The 15,689-nt window shown below is 39.7% G+C and overlaps 1 protein-coding gene across 1 annotated transcript in view; it reads left to right on the top strand.

Annotated features, from left to right (window-relative positions):
• The first annotated feature begins 254 nt into the window (after positions 1-254).
• The window catches only part of lamc3 (laminin, gamma 3), a 105,218-nt gene continuing 89,783 nt past the window's right edge, over positions 255-15,689 (top strand). Inside the window, exons 1-2 of the mRNA XM_019269141.2 lie at positions 255-864; positions 8,539-8,843. Of these exons, the coding sequence (XP_019124686.1) occupies positions 492-864; positions 8,539-8,843 (678 nt within the window). The 5' untranslated portion in view covers positions 255-491. The remainder of the gene's footprint in view (positions 865-8,538; positions 8,844-15,689) is intronic.

The raw sequence follows: 15,689 nt of genomic DNA, 5'->3' as shown, positions 1-15,689 counted from the left end.
TTGTGTGTTCCCGTAAGTGGTGAATGCAGGTGCTTGGGTACTCACTATCTCAATGCCCAGAGGTGTAACAACCTCACTGCTGCATTATTTAAAGATGTTATAGAAAGTGTTTTTTTTCTGTCAAATGAGAATATTTTGCCCAAGTTTACATCTGTAGCTAAAGGTGCTGCTGTTTTCTTGTTGGCCAGCAGGTGGAGAAGTTTTCATGGACTTCTTCTTCTACCCTCCTGCTCACACCCCTGCCCCTCCTCTGCCTCTCTCATGCTGCCCCTGATTAGAGGAATTTCTGCACAAACTTCCTTCCACTCCACAGAGGGTGAACATATGTTGCAGACTTAACAGAGAGAGTCATACAAAGCTGGACTACTTTTTTTGTTCTTGGATTGCTTCTCTCAAGTCAGGGTCTTCATGCATTTGGGTCTTTGCATCAGGTTATATGAATGTGGAAGTTTGTTTGTGAACTTTGAAGATAATTGTAACCACTTGTAGACATGGATACTTCCTTTGCTGTGACCATCCTACTCTCTCTTCATCTGCACTGCCACCTCCTTGTCTGGGCAGCAATGGACTCCTGCTATGATGATGAGGGCACCCCAAGCACATGCATGCCCAGGTTTGAGAACCTGGCTTTCAATCGTACTGCGGTGGCATCAAATGTGTGCGGCTCCCCACCTGAGGACTACTGCATGCAGACTGGCTCAACACGCTCGTGCCACTACTGTGACGCATCAGACCCAGACCTACACCACAATGCTAGCCTCCTGACAGACTTCCACAGGAGCGAGGAGAACACATGGTGGCAGAGCCAGTCCATGTATTATGGTATCCAGCACCCCAATTCTGTCAACCTCACCCTCCACCTGGGTAAGAGCACAGCAGCACATCCTCAGTTCAGTCTGACCCCTAGAATTCTTTGGTTTGACCCTCAGAATTCTTTGGTTTGACTTTCCTCAACTTGTAGTAGTGTGGAGAGGGCGGTTGAGGGATTTAGGTCAAGTAGGTACTATATGTGCTCAGGTCTTCTATCTTCCTATAATGTTTTGTAAAGTATCTATCCAAGAGTTTGAAAGATTTTCGTGTGCACTGCATTTCCTGTATCCTGGAGCAGAATATCAGCAATAGATTAAATGCAGATGTTTCTTGTGTGTTAAGAGTCATTTCATAGTTAGTTTTCCTCACACCAGTCGAGTCTGAGGAGTTTTTCACATAGCTTTTTTTGTGCAACACAATTTTTATGTTGTGTACAGGCAGTTGAATGATGGGGAAACATGTAATACAAAACAGCTGTGCTTAACAACACATGATTTGTGTTATTCAGTCGTGGCTCTGAACTGTCTTAATAAAAAACACTTTGGCTCAGACAAGGCTTAGACTTGGAGTGTTTGTGAGCATGTAGCCACAAGGGTATGTCTGAGAATTTGGTGGGATTTAAAGTGGATGAGAAGGGCACGTCGTTGCATCTGACATGCCTAGATAGCAAATGAGTGATGGCCCAGTGTTGGCCCACATTTGCTTTTATTCAGCCCACATACGGCGGTGGAGTTTTTACGTGATGAACCCATCCAAACCTGACTGCACTGTGACAGTACAGTCACAATTCAATGTGATGAGGCTTCTTTTTAGCGTATGATTCAGGCCAGAGTGACTAGACTGCAACCATGACATATCATAGAAACATGTCTTCAGCATGATTTGGGACTACTACAGGTTACAAATCAACCTTTTGTATAAGCAATTTAGCAGAAAATCCACATTTCAAATTATATCACATTATAAATTCAACATTTGCTAAAGGCTCAACCCAATGCTAATTTCAGCAAGCATTAAATATACTGTACAGCTGACTGTAAAGGTAATAAGCAGCTGATAACCTGCAGAAAAGCCCCAAGTTTGGCAGGAATGAGACTTTGATAAGAAAAGGAGGGCCAACTGAAGTTAGCCAGGCATTTACATAAAATGCATTTGAAATTCAAAAGATATACTTACTTTTCAGGAAGGTAACTTCCATTAACCCCCCAGCCAGTCATTTTTGCATAGTCAAGGACTTGGTCAGCAGGTCTACTGTCACTTGAAACTATGCTAATTTTCTATTGATGAAGTGTTCACAAAGCTTTTGGAGAGAAATTTCTCATAAACGCATTTAAGCTTTTAATTAAGCTTTAACTGGACTTTTTTTTTTTTTTTAATGTGGTCAGACGCCTTTAATTAACATAGTTCCTGTCAAAACCAAATTGTAACCAGAAAATTACATCTAAAGAACAATTAACTTGTGTTGGCTGGATTGTTTAAACCAGCAATATATTCCAGGGAACTCTGCAACTACTAGAGTAGTGGAAAGAAATGGGCGAGAACTATTATTGCAATGGATTAATAGATACAATGTATACGATGGAAAGCACAATTGCACTGTCGAGTGAAATTAAGATTTGAATAATGATGCAAGTGAGTGAGTAAGGAGAGTATAATGATTTGGGGAAAAAGAAGTGGCTTCTTAATTGGAATATATTATGGCATTTCGTTAAATGAGCCAAACTCTTAAAGACACTTGTTCGCACAAATTGCGTGAACATAATGTTTCTCCGGCATGAAGTGGATTCTCTGACAGTAGTTCAATTTGAACACTTGAAAATCTTGACTAACAATTACTTACATACAAGTAAAACATCTGGCTCAGCTATCATATGGTTGGGATGAGGATGATTCAGCCTGGGTGAAAGCTTGGTTGAAGATAAGATCATCTGATCTGTGTTGGACTTGGCGTTGAACGTGGGTTTAAACAGTTTAACAGCCATCCACCACTTTCACCATGCTGCATTATTTCTATGTCGGTAATACAAGTCTTTAGGATTACCTCCTTCACGCAGTCTTTTCCTTTGAGGAAATACACTTAACTCACATTTTGCACACTCTGTACATATTTGCATTTGCATTCATTTCACAAAACTTTATGAGACCAACTTGAGCCATTAGCATCATTATCCCATTACCATGCTGCGGAAAACTGCTGAAATAAGTAACAGAGCACATTTGTCACTTTAACTGAATTAAATTGTGGCGATTAATGTTACAATGCATTAATACAATTCTGTCTATGAAATTACCTTTCCCACTTCCATTTATTTGCTGAGCTGCGTTTGTGTGTCTGGTACAGAAGGTCTTAAAATAGGGCTTCCACAGGAATTTGAGAATTTGAAGAATATTGCTCAGGGCCTCCTTTTATTATTAAGCTCCATAATTCAAAATAAATACTAATGAAAATTAATATTTTTTTTGGGCAGAGGACATTTAATAAATTGAATTTAGTCTCAGTTTAAACCCGGGGGTTGGAAACAACATTTCCTATGTTATTTAATCAGTCCTCTCCTTGGTTGTGCTCTCCTCTGGCTCTACAAATAACAAACAGCATGTCCACATAGTGAATATATTACCAAATCAGGAGAAGTCACCAGTGCCTTTCCCATAATGTGCAATGTCAGGTTACAAACAAAGAGTCAGCAAACCTAAAACAAATTGACCTACGCAGACAGAAATTACTCTTTAATTCTAAAGGACAAGTTGGACATTTTGAGAATGATACTTTTTGGCCTTTCTGTTACATTAGAGGAACAATACCACTCTCATATTCGGCTTATGAAGCTGGAGCCAAGAGATTGTTATTTTAGCTTAGAATAAAAGCACATACATAACAATTAACATAACATCTCATTTGTTTAATATGTTAGAGTGTTTAGAATCTTGCCGTCAACATACGGTTAACCGTCTAAGATTCCAGGAAATCACTGCCTTCGCCTATGAAGTAGCCTTTTTCCGTCCAGATTCAACAAACGTAATCAATCTTCTGATCTACATCTTGACAAGCGAACACTGAAAAATGAATTGAACTCTGCAAAAAAGCATCGCAGTAGTGAAAATAAACTTCCAGAGAGTTGATGCTTGCTAAATACTGCAGGTGATCCATCACAGTGAGGATGGGATTGTGTGGTAACAAATGTTGGTTGATAACAAACTGCTGACACGACGCGTTCAAGTTCTGGATGAAAAGGAAACCAAAGGAAAACACAAAGTTCTTTAATTGACGACTCAAAATCTCCCCATAAGCCTGAATGTTTCCCTAGGGTACAATTGTGATCTATCCAGATCACCATTAGAGTAGACTCCACCCTTCGTTGCTCTGTACAGGATAAGTGGATAAAATTGTGTGCATGGACGGATATTCATAAACTCTGTGGACTCTCTGGAGCTACGACTGGTAGTGAATTTTCCCTGTGTGGGATCAATAGTCTATCTTATCTCTCTTTATCTTATCTAACAAGACAAAGTTCATGGGAAATTTCAGGCTTGAGTGATAAATTAGTTTGATTGACAGCTTGTCTTATTGGGAGCAAAGATCTGTTTTGTCAATGAAATGCAAGCTGAACGGATTTCGAAGTTGCCACTAGGGATATAGATACGATTAAAGATACCCTTAAACATCCAATAACTGTTTTATTGGCTGCTATACTGACATAGCACTTCATCAGTTCTATGAAAAGCTGCTTTGCACATCAAGTCAAAGTCACCTCCTCCAGATCCTGCTATTCTTTGGTATGTTCAAACAGTCAAAGCCGAGAGATGTTGAAAACAAGTCTGGGTGTGAAGCTGAGCCAATTATGGAAGAAACCAATTGATCAGAAATAACTTGCAGGGCTAGTAGGCATGGAGGTTGCCAAACCCTGTTTTCTGTTGAGTATGAGGGTGTTTCCTCTCTAGATCTTCTCTTGGCTTCTTATTTTCACCACCACATTATGATAAACTTGTTACTTAACACTTCCAGTAGACACAGACAATTAATATAATACATGCATTTGGAGTTTGTTGTATCTGTATTTCTATCTCTGGTCACCTGGTGAATGTAGATCAGAGATTCACTCTATTTTGAGCTCTAATTTTGGTCTCCACCATCTCCTTTATGAAACATCTGGTTCTTTAGCAGCTAAATGCTACTACATCATGTTAACCAGCCAGTTACTAACTATGGAAAGTGGTGAGGGTGAACCAAAACATTAAAGTTTAAAGGGAAAATATGAACAATGAGGTTAAAAATGCTATAAAGATCAGTAGCTTTGGATAATTTAGAGTTAGGTGATTCTTTGTGTGTTTGCCACTATGAGGATTTTGATCCACTGGTATTAAATAATAAATATTGATTACAGTCACTATAACCAAGACTATACTTTTTGAACTTCCAGCAGTCAGTCAGTGAAGATTAGAAGCCTTCTTGAGAGTTTTCCTCCTCCTTCTCTGTGGGTGGAGAGTGGGTGCCCCCCATCAAAAAGCTCTTCTTCAAAGGAACTAGAGACGGGGACAAAATGATGACAGAAGTTGAAAATGTCAGAGCTTTGACCGTACAGGAACTGTTATATCACGTGCACTGACGGCAAGAAGTGCCTCTGTCAAATGGAGACTATTGATTTCCAATAGCAAGTAGATGTCTGGCTGTGTTTTGAGGCTTTGTTGTTTTTAATCTCTGGCTATTTCTTTTCCTTGGGAATTGTGCCAATGCTGCTGCTGCTGCTGCTGCAAAGGTATGTTGTGTTGTCTGGAGGGTTTGTTATTCTTCAAACAAACCCAACACCCACAAGTCTGTCTCCATCACTGAATTGACCTTTGCCCTCTTTCTGCACATCTCCATAACATGTGTTTTCTATATCGGATACCTTTGGATAATTCTAGAAGTTTTAAAAAAGAAGAATAATTGTGTTTTCATAAGACAGAATTTTATGTAACTCAATATCTAAATTTTGTATGTGTGGCATGCCTTTGTTCCATATGAAAGCTCTGTGATCCATCTGGGTTACCAGTGGGAGGTGTCCTCGACATTACTGTTTTCTTTTGCCTCTCCAAACAAAACAAGCTCTCTCTGAAGGGAATACAGGCAAATGCTGGGATGATAAACACAGCAGTAGGACGTAGGGACACATACTGCAGCCAGGTCAGAGTGGGTCTGTGGAAGAGTAGAAAGAAACGGGGAAGTCGGGCTGCTTTGTGGGGAGTAAACAAAACATAATGAGGAAGACGAAGGGGGGGAAGAAGAAAAAGAAAATGCTGGGTGGTTTGCTGGTTAAGGAATTGGGGTCAGGTTTTTCCCACAAAGACTCGAGAAACACACACGTACACGTTCTAAGAGCGCACATTGATGTCTGCAGCTGGTTCTCATTCAGTGCAAGACAAACAACATCCTGTCTCAGATGTAAAACAATTCTAAAAGTCTGCAACAGTTGGCATGACGCTCTCACAGCCAGATTGTTGCCACAATTCTCTCCCCTCGATTCTGTTTTATTTGTGAACTTTGAGACGCAGCACGATTAGAAAATAAATCCACTCAGCCGTGTGTTTGCTCATCACAAAAATCTCAGCTTGGAGTAAACAGATTGCAAATATTGAGTCTACAGTACTTGCTGGTGAGTTTAGTCTCAGTCTGTCTCGGTCTGGGGCAGCTGTGTTAAGTTGACACTAATGATTCAGAACAGGTCAGACTGGAATTTCTGCAGCACCAAGCGTTTCCTCTTGAAGTAGTACAAATAGTTTTGTTGTGTTTGTGTACAACATGAGCAGCTGTGGTTTGACTTGTGATGCCACTGGATCAGTAAAGCCACCCCAGGCTTTTTAACTGGGTTAATTTTATAGTGCTAAAAAAACCTGTGTTTCAGCAAACAAACTGAGCTGTGAAAATAAATGTGCGAATCCCATCAGAGGGTGGATTTTCTGTATAGATAGATGCTTCTGTGCTCGGTTAAAATCTTAATAGCTAAAATACAAGCTCTTTCCTGAAAGAGGATGCATCACGTATCATTACACATTATACATAAAAACATACAAATACCCTTTGCAATTAGTCTGCGTTTCATCACAGGGGATATCCAGCTAATGTTTCATCTTCTGCCTCTTTTTATGTTTTTGCCTCAGTCCCCACAGGGCTGAGCTCACCTCATGCAGCGACTAAATGAAAGCTAAATGATCTTGGTTCTCCTAAAGGAAAGATACCATTAGAGATTGCCGCAGAGACAAGAGACTGAGATGCCGAGTTCTGACTTGGCAGAGAAAAGCAACAGATGTCATTATGGCTGTACCAGTGGATGGCATCCCTCTATGAGTGTGCAGAGCGGCTGAGACTTTAGTATCTAATGATGTAGAAAAAAATCCCCACGAGTGCAATGAAGAAGCCTGTTAAGAGAGTTTCTCCATATTACTTCGCACTCTCGGTCTCAATATGACTTCATTTTTGTGTCTGTCCAGTTAATCCCCAGTAAAGCTGCACCAACGTTTGGCAGATTCTCAAAGTGCGTTCATATTCAGGAAATATAAGTCTCTAAGATTATTGCTTGAAGTGTCCACGCTGGGTAAACAATGGGAGGAAATGACACCACTCGAGCAGAATGAAACGCATTGATTATCTGTTTGCTTTGAGATCAACAATATCAGCTTTCCCGTAAAAACAGCTATGTCGCAAATTAATAACTTCCCCCGGTATAATAACTTCCAGTTTTTCACTCGGGAAGCACTGTGAAGAAAAACACTTATAATTTAAGCCATCTGAGCCGAAAAAGATGCCAAAACGCATTCTTTTCTAAGTTTTTCCTATCATTTAATTAAACATGTACCTGGGAGACTCATTCCTCCTCTTATTATGCACTTCCAAAAATTACTTTTCAGACATTTCTTCTGTTTCAACGCAACACCAATTACAATGAAACCCAGTCGGATCTGTTAAATCCCCCAACACCAACTCAAATGGAAATCTGGGTATATCTCCTCGTTTGTTTCGGCTCTTCCAGGCGCAGACACTGTGCTCTGAAACACGTTTTTTTTCCTTTTTCTTTTTCACAGATTGAAGTCAAATCACTGCTTTAGGGGAGATATAAACCTATGAAAAGTCTTACATCTCTTTCCATCTGTTTCGCTCCATGACCCCCAAAATGGTTGATGCGCCACTAAAACGTCGCATCAATACAGTCAATGATATGTTTAATTATATGCCGTACTCATATCCCATGATACTCATTAGTGCATTGCGTGTTTGATCAATCACTTTTCTATTGATCTGTTGCTTTCCTGTCGCACCTCAAATGTTGCATCAGAATATATTTTAACCAGACAGTTCAGCAATGCTGCCACTTTCCTCCCTTCTGTGAGTTGGCTTATTCTGTCCTACAGTTAATATAATATGTCTCTTTCCCTTTGACCTATGTTTCACTTCTGGGGCCTATTATGATCTGGATAATGAGAAAATAATCCTGGGTATTCTTCTGCTCCTGCAGGAATGACATTCATTTACCCTGCTTGGGAAATTAAGCTGATCCCCCATTGTTTTCCTTCTTTCTATAATGCAATTATGTCAGAGTTTTTTTCTCTTTGCTCCTGGGCTCTAAACTATAACCCCACAGTATTTGTCTCTTACATAACCAGTCCTGATCTATCTGTGTTGCTACAATAGATCTAGTTCTAACAGTAATTCTTTCAATTATTCCATTTAAAGCTAATCATATCTATTTTCCACAGGGAAGGCTTTCGAGATAACCTATATACGATTGAAATTCTACACCAGCCGGCCGGAGAGCTTCGCCATCTACAAGCGCACAGAACAGGATGGGCCCTGGTTGCCTTACCAATATTACAGCGCCTCTTGTAAGAAGACCTACGGGAAGGATTCTAAGGGTTACATTCGCCCAGGAGATGATGAGAGGACTGCTCTGTGTACAGATGAGTTCAGTGATATCTCCCCCCTTACTGGCGGAAACGTGGCTTTTTCCACCCTGGAGGGACGACCCAGTGCATACAACTTTGACCAAAGCGTGGTGTTGCAGGTGAGGCCACATTTTATTGTGTATTTTCTATATATTATGGCACTATTTCCATCTGTCACATCATGTGTAAGCCTACTGTGACCTCACCCAGTGTTTTGTGGACAACTATTAGATCAAGAGAGTGTGTGGAGCTGGTGGGTGATGTACTGCGAGTTGAGCCGTGCTTGGCTTTGACCATAGACAGTAGAAAACATGGAAGTAATATCCATGACATCACCCATAGGTTGAAGAAGAGGCGTTGTGAGGCTCACAGTGGCATGGCTCTCTGCTGCCTCCTGGCTCTACCAAATAATGACATGGAGCGTGGGTGGAGTTAAGGCGGACTGAATGAAAGCTGTCAAAAAAGCGGCCACACTCTTAATTATGCATAATTTTAAACCTTAGTATAATTTGCACAGGTGAGTTTTTATAAAAATTCACCCTCAGTACAGTCGTCATGAACGGGGAAATTAGCTATAAACTATTAATTAACATGTTCATTTCTGCTGTGAAGTTGGGCATTTTAATATGTTAACTTTAATTTGTTCTGTAGCCAGCCTCAAGTGGCCAATTTTGGGCTTTTTGTCACTTTGGCATTGGCTTCATTTCACAGCCACGGAGGCTGCCACTTGGTTTTGACAGGAAAATATGGCAACCTGCCTGGTCCCAAACGTTCTCAGATTAAAGACATTTCCACTTTGGCTTCACCTGGAAGCTCTAACTATATACTGCCAACAGTTAGATTTTACAGGTTGACTGTAAAAAATAAAAAAAAATCTGTTACCAACCTATTAAACCTTGAGGACCTATTAAAAATTGAAGATGCAGATGTTTTTTGTTGATTAAATAAACCATATACTTTACTTATGTTTTAATACTTTTTAAATACACTAGTTTGACCTTCAGAAAAAAAAAAGATTATTGCTTTCCTTTATTGCTTAACAGCTGCTGGCCAACGGTGCCACCTCAAGCTCACCTCATCGACCACTTTTCAGTCAACAAACAAACGCACCATAGCTATACATGTGTACACGCATGCCTTCAAGCCTTGTTGAAAGCATGCTGAAGGGATCCTAATGTTATGTTTAGCTCTGATTAACACTGATGAAGCTATGAGAGGGCTGAGCTGAATTAATGGCAGCCTCTCGAGGAGGAGTCTGGGAGGGATGGGCACAGTAAAAACAAAGCACTTAATGCAGCTTTTTCCTTTTCTTTTACAGAGTATGCATCTATCCATGCATGTGCTCTACATCACTACTTTAGTGTATTACTTCTCTTATTATTTATTACTGGGGAGCTGTGTGTGTGTGTGTGTGTGTGTGTGTGTGTGTGTGTGTGTGTGTGTGTGTGTGTCTAGATCAATGGCTGTATCTGCCATAAGGGGAAACTGTATGCAGCAGTATTTCCAGGTCTCAGCATTGCTTATTCTAACTTGTAATGGACCAAAGTATACAGTAAAAATAACCTTGTCACAACAAATTTGGCTAGTTAATTAGAGCAGAGGTCCTACAGGACCATCTGCTGAAGGAAGATATATCATAGTGATACATACAGTAACAATACCTCCATTTCTAAGCCGAAGAAACACATGTATGCGTGGGTAGAAATAGATCAGGATATGAAATTAAGATTGCCCAACTTTGAAGAGAAGTTGTATCGGAAGCAGGAAAAAATCGCTATCCAGATCGGTAATATAACTCAATCAGTCGCAGAAATTTACATCTGAGACAGTCGCTGATATTTGATTTTCTTTGGCTCAACCCTAAACATGAAGTGAATTTTCAGAGCCAGCATACGAAATCAATGGAAAATTTGCCTGGGGCAGCACAAAATGTTTCGAATACATCTCTTCAGTAACATACGTAGACGAGAGAAGCAGACAGAAAGAAGTGGAGTTGATGGGGAGTTTTGAGAGCGGAGGCTGAACATAAACACATGGGCACAGGCCCACAAACACAGTTGGTGTGTCCCTTGTTAGCTAGTTCATAGTTAAGATGGTGCATTACCCATTTGGGTTGAATAAACCCAAATGATCCAGTGGTGTGTAAATGATGCCAGTTGCTTTCTGTTTAAAGACACATTGGCATCATCGACGTCATCCAAGCAAGTATCCTAGAAATGAAGTGTACAGACATACTGCTGTGTAATACCATTTGAAGGAGAGGTCATCACTACCTGGATTATGTTGTTGTTGGAAACTGTAACCTTCTTGTGCCTCAATAACAACCCATAGGGATGTGGTTAGGGTGGATGTTGAGCATATGTGCTGGGCTTTGACACCAGAAACTGGGGTTTGCATCCCAAATCGTCCATGTGATTAGATTTAGACAACAAAGGCACCTTAGTAAGATCGTGGTTTAAGTTAAATACTAAAGAGTTAAAGAGGAGAAGTTTAATAAAGTGCTTTACGTGCTTAAACATAACCATAGAACACAGCTACGAGTGGACATTGTATTGTCATTATATTCTGGTAATATGATCTGTGTTACCATTTTCATACATTAATCTAAAACATTTCCTCACTATGTTTATAAAATATGCAATTCACTTCATTATGTTTCTGCAAATGTATTTGCCTTTGCAAATAAGTATAACTGCATAACAATGTAAATGAGCCCGGCAGGAGAGATATGAGTCTAATTTATTGTTTCTTAGTAAAAGTCACACCGCCACCACCTCCAGGATGTGATTCACAGGATGTGGCTAACTTATACAAGGCTCCCACTAGTGTTTTCATTTTACTTATTTCCACTGTCCCTGCCACTATGTGCATCTTCCTGTTTTTATTCCTACTCTACAACAATAATAGCACAAAAAAAATAAAAATCCTGTCATTGTGGTGGACATACATGTTCAACAATAAACTCCAGGGACTATATGCTGCAAAGATCCAAGTCCACAGTCAGTGCCCTTCCTGCCATGAGCAAAATGCTCCTCAAGACAACGATAATGATAACATGTTCTTCTGTCTGACCTTTCTCCTGAAATGTGAAGAAAAAGTGCAGAAATAGGTCTGACAATGCAAACCTACCACCTCTGTAAAGGAAGCTGTCCTCCTCCACATCATTAAATAAGAAGAGTAAGGGTGTCTTTATGTGCAGGATATGCAGTGTAACCCTAGATAACCATAACCAACTCCAAAAGAGGAGCCATCTTCCAAAATTTAATAAAGTAACAATGAAGGAATTTTTGAAGGATGTGTGTTGCTCAGCCTGTCAGCATATTTGCAGTTTATTGTATAGAACTGTTATGAATCAATTTAAATGTGATTTAGCTATAGCACGGCCAAATCCCAGTATATCCCTCAGCACGCTCTTGATGTTTTTTGAAATTCATCTGTGAAATATTTTGTGTTTCAAATCTCTGAATGCAACCGGCAAAAGCGCCGAAGCAAACTGGAGCTCTGGACTCTGAATAGAGAAATTGCCTTTTGTCTTCTAACAATGGTTGTATTTGAATAATTCCTGTATTCATGCCCTTAAACAAATTATATTTGCTTTGTGAATAAAAGCTGTTATATATAGAGAGAGATTAGGTTTAAACAGAATTGTGGCACGCACAGAGTACCTCAGCTGAGTCTGATAGATTATGACTGATGAGGATGATTAATTGGTGCTCTTAACCCCCCTTGAGATGCATGATTTTAAAAGCAAAACAGTGTGATAGAAGACACCCTTAGGGCTACATATGGTATCTCTGCCCGCACCCCCTACCCACCCTAATGTACACATGCTTTCTGTGCCGGATACTGTCTCCCCATAAAACTTCCCCTCTCATCAAACACGCCGCTTTGAAAGCGTGACATCTCTGCAACCTCCCACCGAGTAGAAAGAAGCTTGCTTTTCCTCAAGAGCAATCCCATTTTTAAACTGGGGAAAAGATGGAGGACAGACAGAAAAGCGGTGACGCTACATCAGCTCTCAAGTGTACGCTTAGCTGCACGCAAGCAGCGCGATAAGGATGATTTCCCTTCATCTCTGCTATGTGAGGTCCCCTTTGCGTCTTATAACAGGTCAGAATAGAAGTGTGCATTTCATTTTTTATTGGATTAGCATTAGTGTTGGCTATGGATTGGGCAAAATTGTGTGGCAGTAAGGCGACATATAGCTGCATGAAAGAAGAATCTTCACACAGGATTTGGCTCCTAAAATGAAAGTCCAGAAATTCTGCTCCTGTGGTGTGTCTTGCTAAGAACAAAGAAAGGAGAGTGGATAATAAAAACATACTTTTCTGTGCTGTAGCAATAGCCACTTAACCCACAGTAAAAAAAAATATCTCTCTGAAAGTTTCCCCAAGCACAAAGACCTGGTAGTTCTACTTTTTTATTATTTATTTTTTTACATGAGAGCAGTTTTAAAGTGCTTACAAGAAAAGGGAAAAGGTAGCTGCAGCCTGGTTTTCCAGTTCAGAGATTATTTAACTGTCCTTTTCTGATTAATCCCTTCATACTAGCCTTCTACCACTGTGCTATTTCAGCCTCTCTATCTATCTGTTATGTAATTCTGGACTCTGGCAGGCCCGGCACAATAGCAACTTGGAGTCTAGGTTTGTAGGACATACAGAGGGGTTGAGCTTGGTCTCCTAAAAAGTGAGCATTGTGTTTTCAGTTGGAAATACATGCATGAAGAGAGCAAGAACTACTCCTCACCACCAAAGGATTATGTGGGATTTAGGAATTAAGGAACTAAGGATTATATGAAGGAAGCATGAGTAGAAATAGGTAGCCTGACAGTGGTCAGGGTTGGTGGACACTTGCCTTAATCTCCAGTGACCAGGGTTCAGTTACAAGTCATGGAAGAAAAATGATTTTTAGCTTACTTTTTTCTCAATTTGAACATTTTATTTAGACATAAATCTTGCCTGAACCTCAACGAAATAGTCTAATAATCCCAACTTCAACTCGAGTTGTTCTAGTTGCTCCACTCTTTCTTTGTTTTTCTACCTTTCCATCAGCAAAATGTTGAATTTTTTGATTCTGTTACACCAATTCAGTAGAGTTGGCACTGAACTCTCAAGTTTCCACTGAATTCATCCATTCTGAACACTTGAAGGTTTAAAACAAGTGGATGGCATTTTGGTTTTAGGTATGTTGAGCTATAGTGACATGTTATTTATAGTAACATGCTAAACATACCTGCTAAACATCAGCATGTTGAGATTTTAATGGCGAGTATGTTGCACCCAGAACATTATTCAACAGGGATACTGTTCAGGTTGACCCCAACACTGAACTTTGACTGGAAGGTTGGATTAAATGTTGTGTTTGTGGGCCAACTCTTCTAGAAATCTACAATAACATACTCTATATTGTACCAAAACATTTTTATCCAGTTAAAATCATGTTTGTGTTCTGATTTGAGTCACACAAAAAGTTAACCATGAAGGTTAAATGATTTCTACAATATTTCTTTATCATCTTAACATCTGTTGAACCTTTGATATTCTTCAGATTGGAGTTTCCAGTTGATTGAAACACACCACTTGTTGTGTTCCAGCAAATAAGCAGAGTTCTTCTAATAAACACCCTTAAGTCTCAGTCTAGTGAACTGGCTTTGATTTTTACCCTTCAAAAGGACTCTTCTTCTGTCAGTTTGTTTATCTAGGAGAGTTTGATTCCCAGATGTGTCCGTCCACAGCTCCAGCTTGTCCCTGTCTCTCCTTGTCAGGTCAACGGATTCGCAGCTTTCACGCCGAACGGGGAATTGCAACAGGTGCTTTTGATTTTGGTTTCTGTTCCTCGGTAAACATCTCTGCGATCACTCCTGCTGTTCTGTGTATGTGGAACCACTGTGATCAGCTGGATGGAAAAATCAATCAATTAATGCGTTAGTCAGTGTGTGGGAAAAAGCTCAACAGTGCTCAGTCTTGTTAAAAAAAAAAAAACTAGTTTTGCATGTACGTGTCTGCAGCTAATTTGATCCTATCGTATAGGTGGTAGTTCTTGAAAAGACTTACTTTTGCATTAAACATCATACATTAGTATCTCTCCTGGGACTTGAAATCTTTCCTGAAGTGAAATATAAAATATTATTACGTAAATTACTACCATAAAGTGTTGAATAATTTATTCTCCGCGTATAGAGTAATTAAGATCACTATCAAAAGTCCCCTTCAGATTGCATATATTCAAATGTGAAAACTGCTGTTACACATAAAATAATTATGTAGAGAGAAAAAATTAATTTAATTTTTGAACATCAGAGACCGCATGAGTGCACGAGTCCTCGATGTGTCTACTGCATCAGATTTAATTACCACTGAAGTAGCCTAGAGAATAATATTAATATTTCTGTTTGTTATTGTTGATTGCACATTATTATTGCTCTACTGACTGTCGTTATGGAAACTTAAGGTAGCAATGCAAAAATGCATTTAACTCACAACATAATTAGACAAATGTTGCTTCAACTAAAACAAAAATTGTATCTTTATTTGATGAATGAATTGCTGTTGTGACTGGTGTGAGCAGGACGGGACCCGAGGGCTCAAATGCAGACGTTGGATGTAGATATGATGCAGATAAATGATTCATTGCGTTCCCCCACACTGAAATCCTTTTCTTCCCGGTGGTCTAAAACTGTGCAGTGTAGCATGAAATTATTTTAAAATCCGAAAGTGGCATTAAGGGTTCATTTCAACCCAACATGAGTCGGTAACTGTCGGAGCAGTGGAAAGATTAAACCAAGATGGTTTTGGTGAGTTTTATTTTGTTGTCCGTCGACTTTGAATGAAGTGTGTTTAACCAAACTAAATGAAGTGTTTATTGATTTTTCTTTTTTTTTATTCACATGGCACCACTCCTGCCAGTTTATTTTAAAAGCTCTAAGCTGTTTAATCGTTCCATATCGTCACACTTTTAACACAAAC

This window comes from Larimichthys crocea, chromosome IX (assembly GCF_000972845.2).
Source record: "Larimichthys crocea isolate SSNF chromosome IX, L_crocea_2.0, whole genome shotgun sequence".
In the NCBI taxonomy this organism is placed as follows: domain Eukaryota; kingdom Metazoa; phylum Chordata; class Actinopteri; family Sciaenidae; genus Larimichthys; species Larimichthys crocea.
Note: the sequence above shows the minus strand (reverse complement) of the source record. Positions and strands in the feature narration are given on the sequence as shown.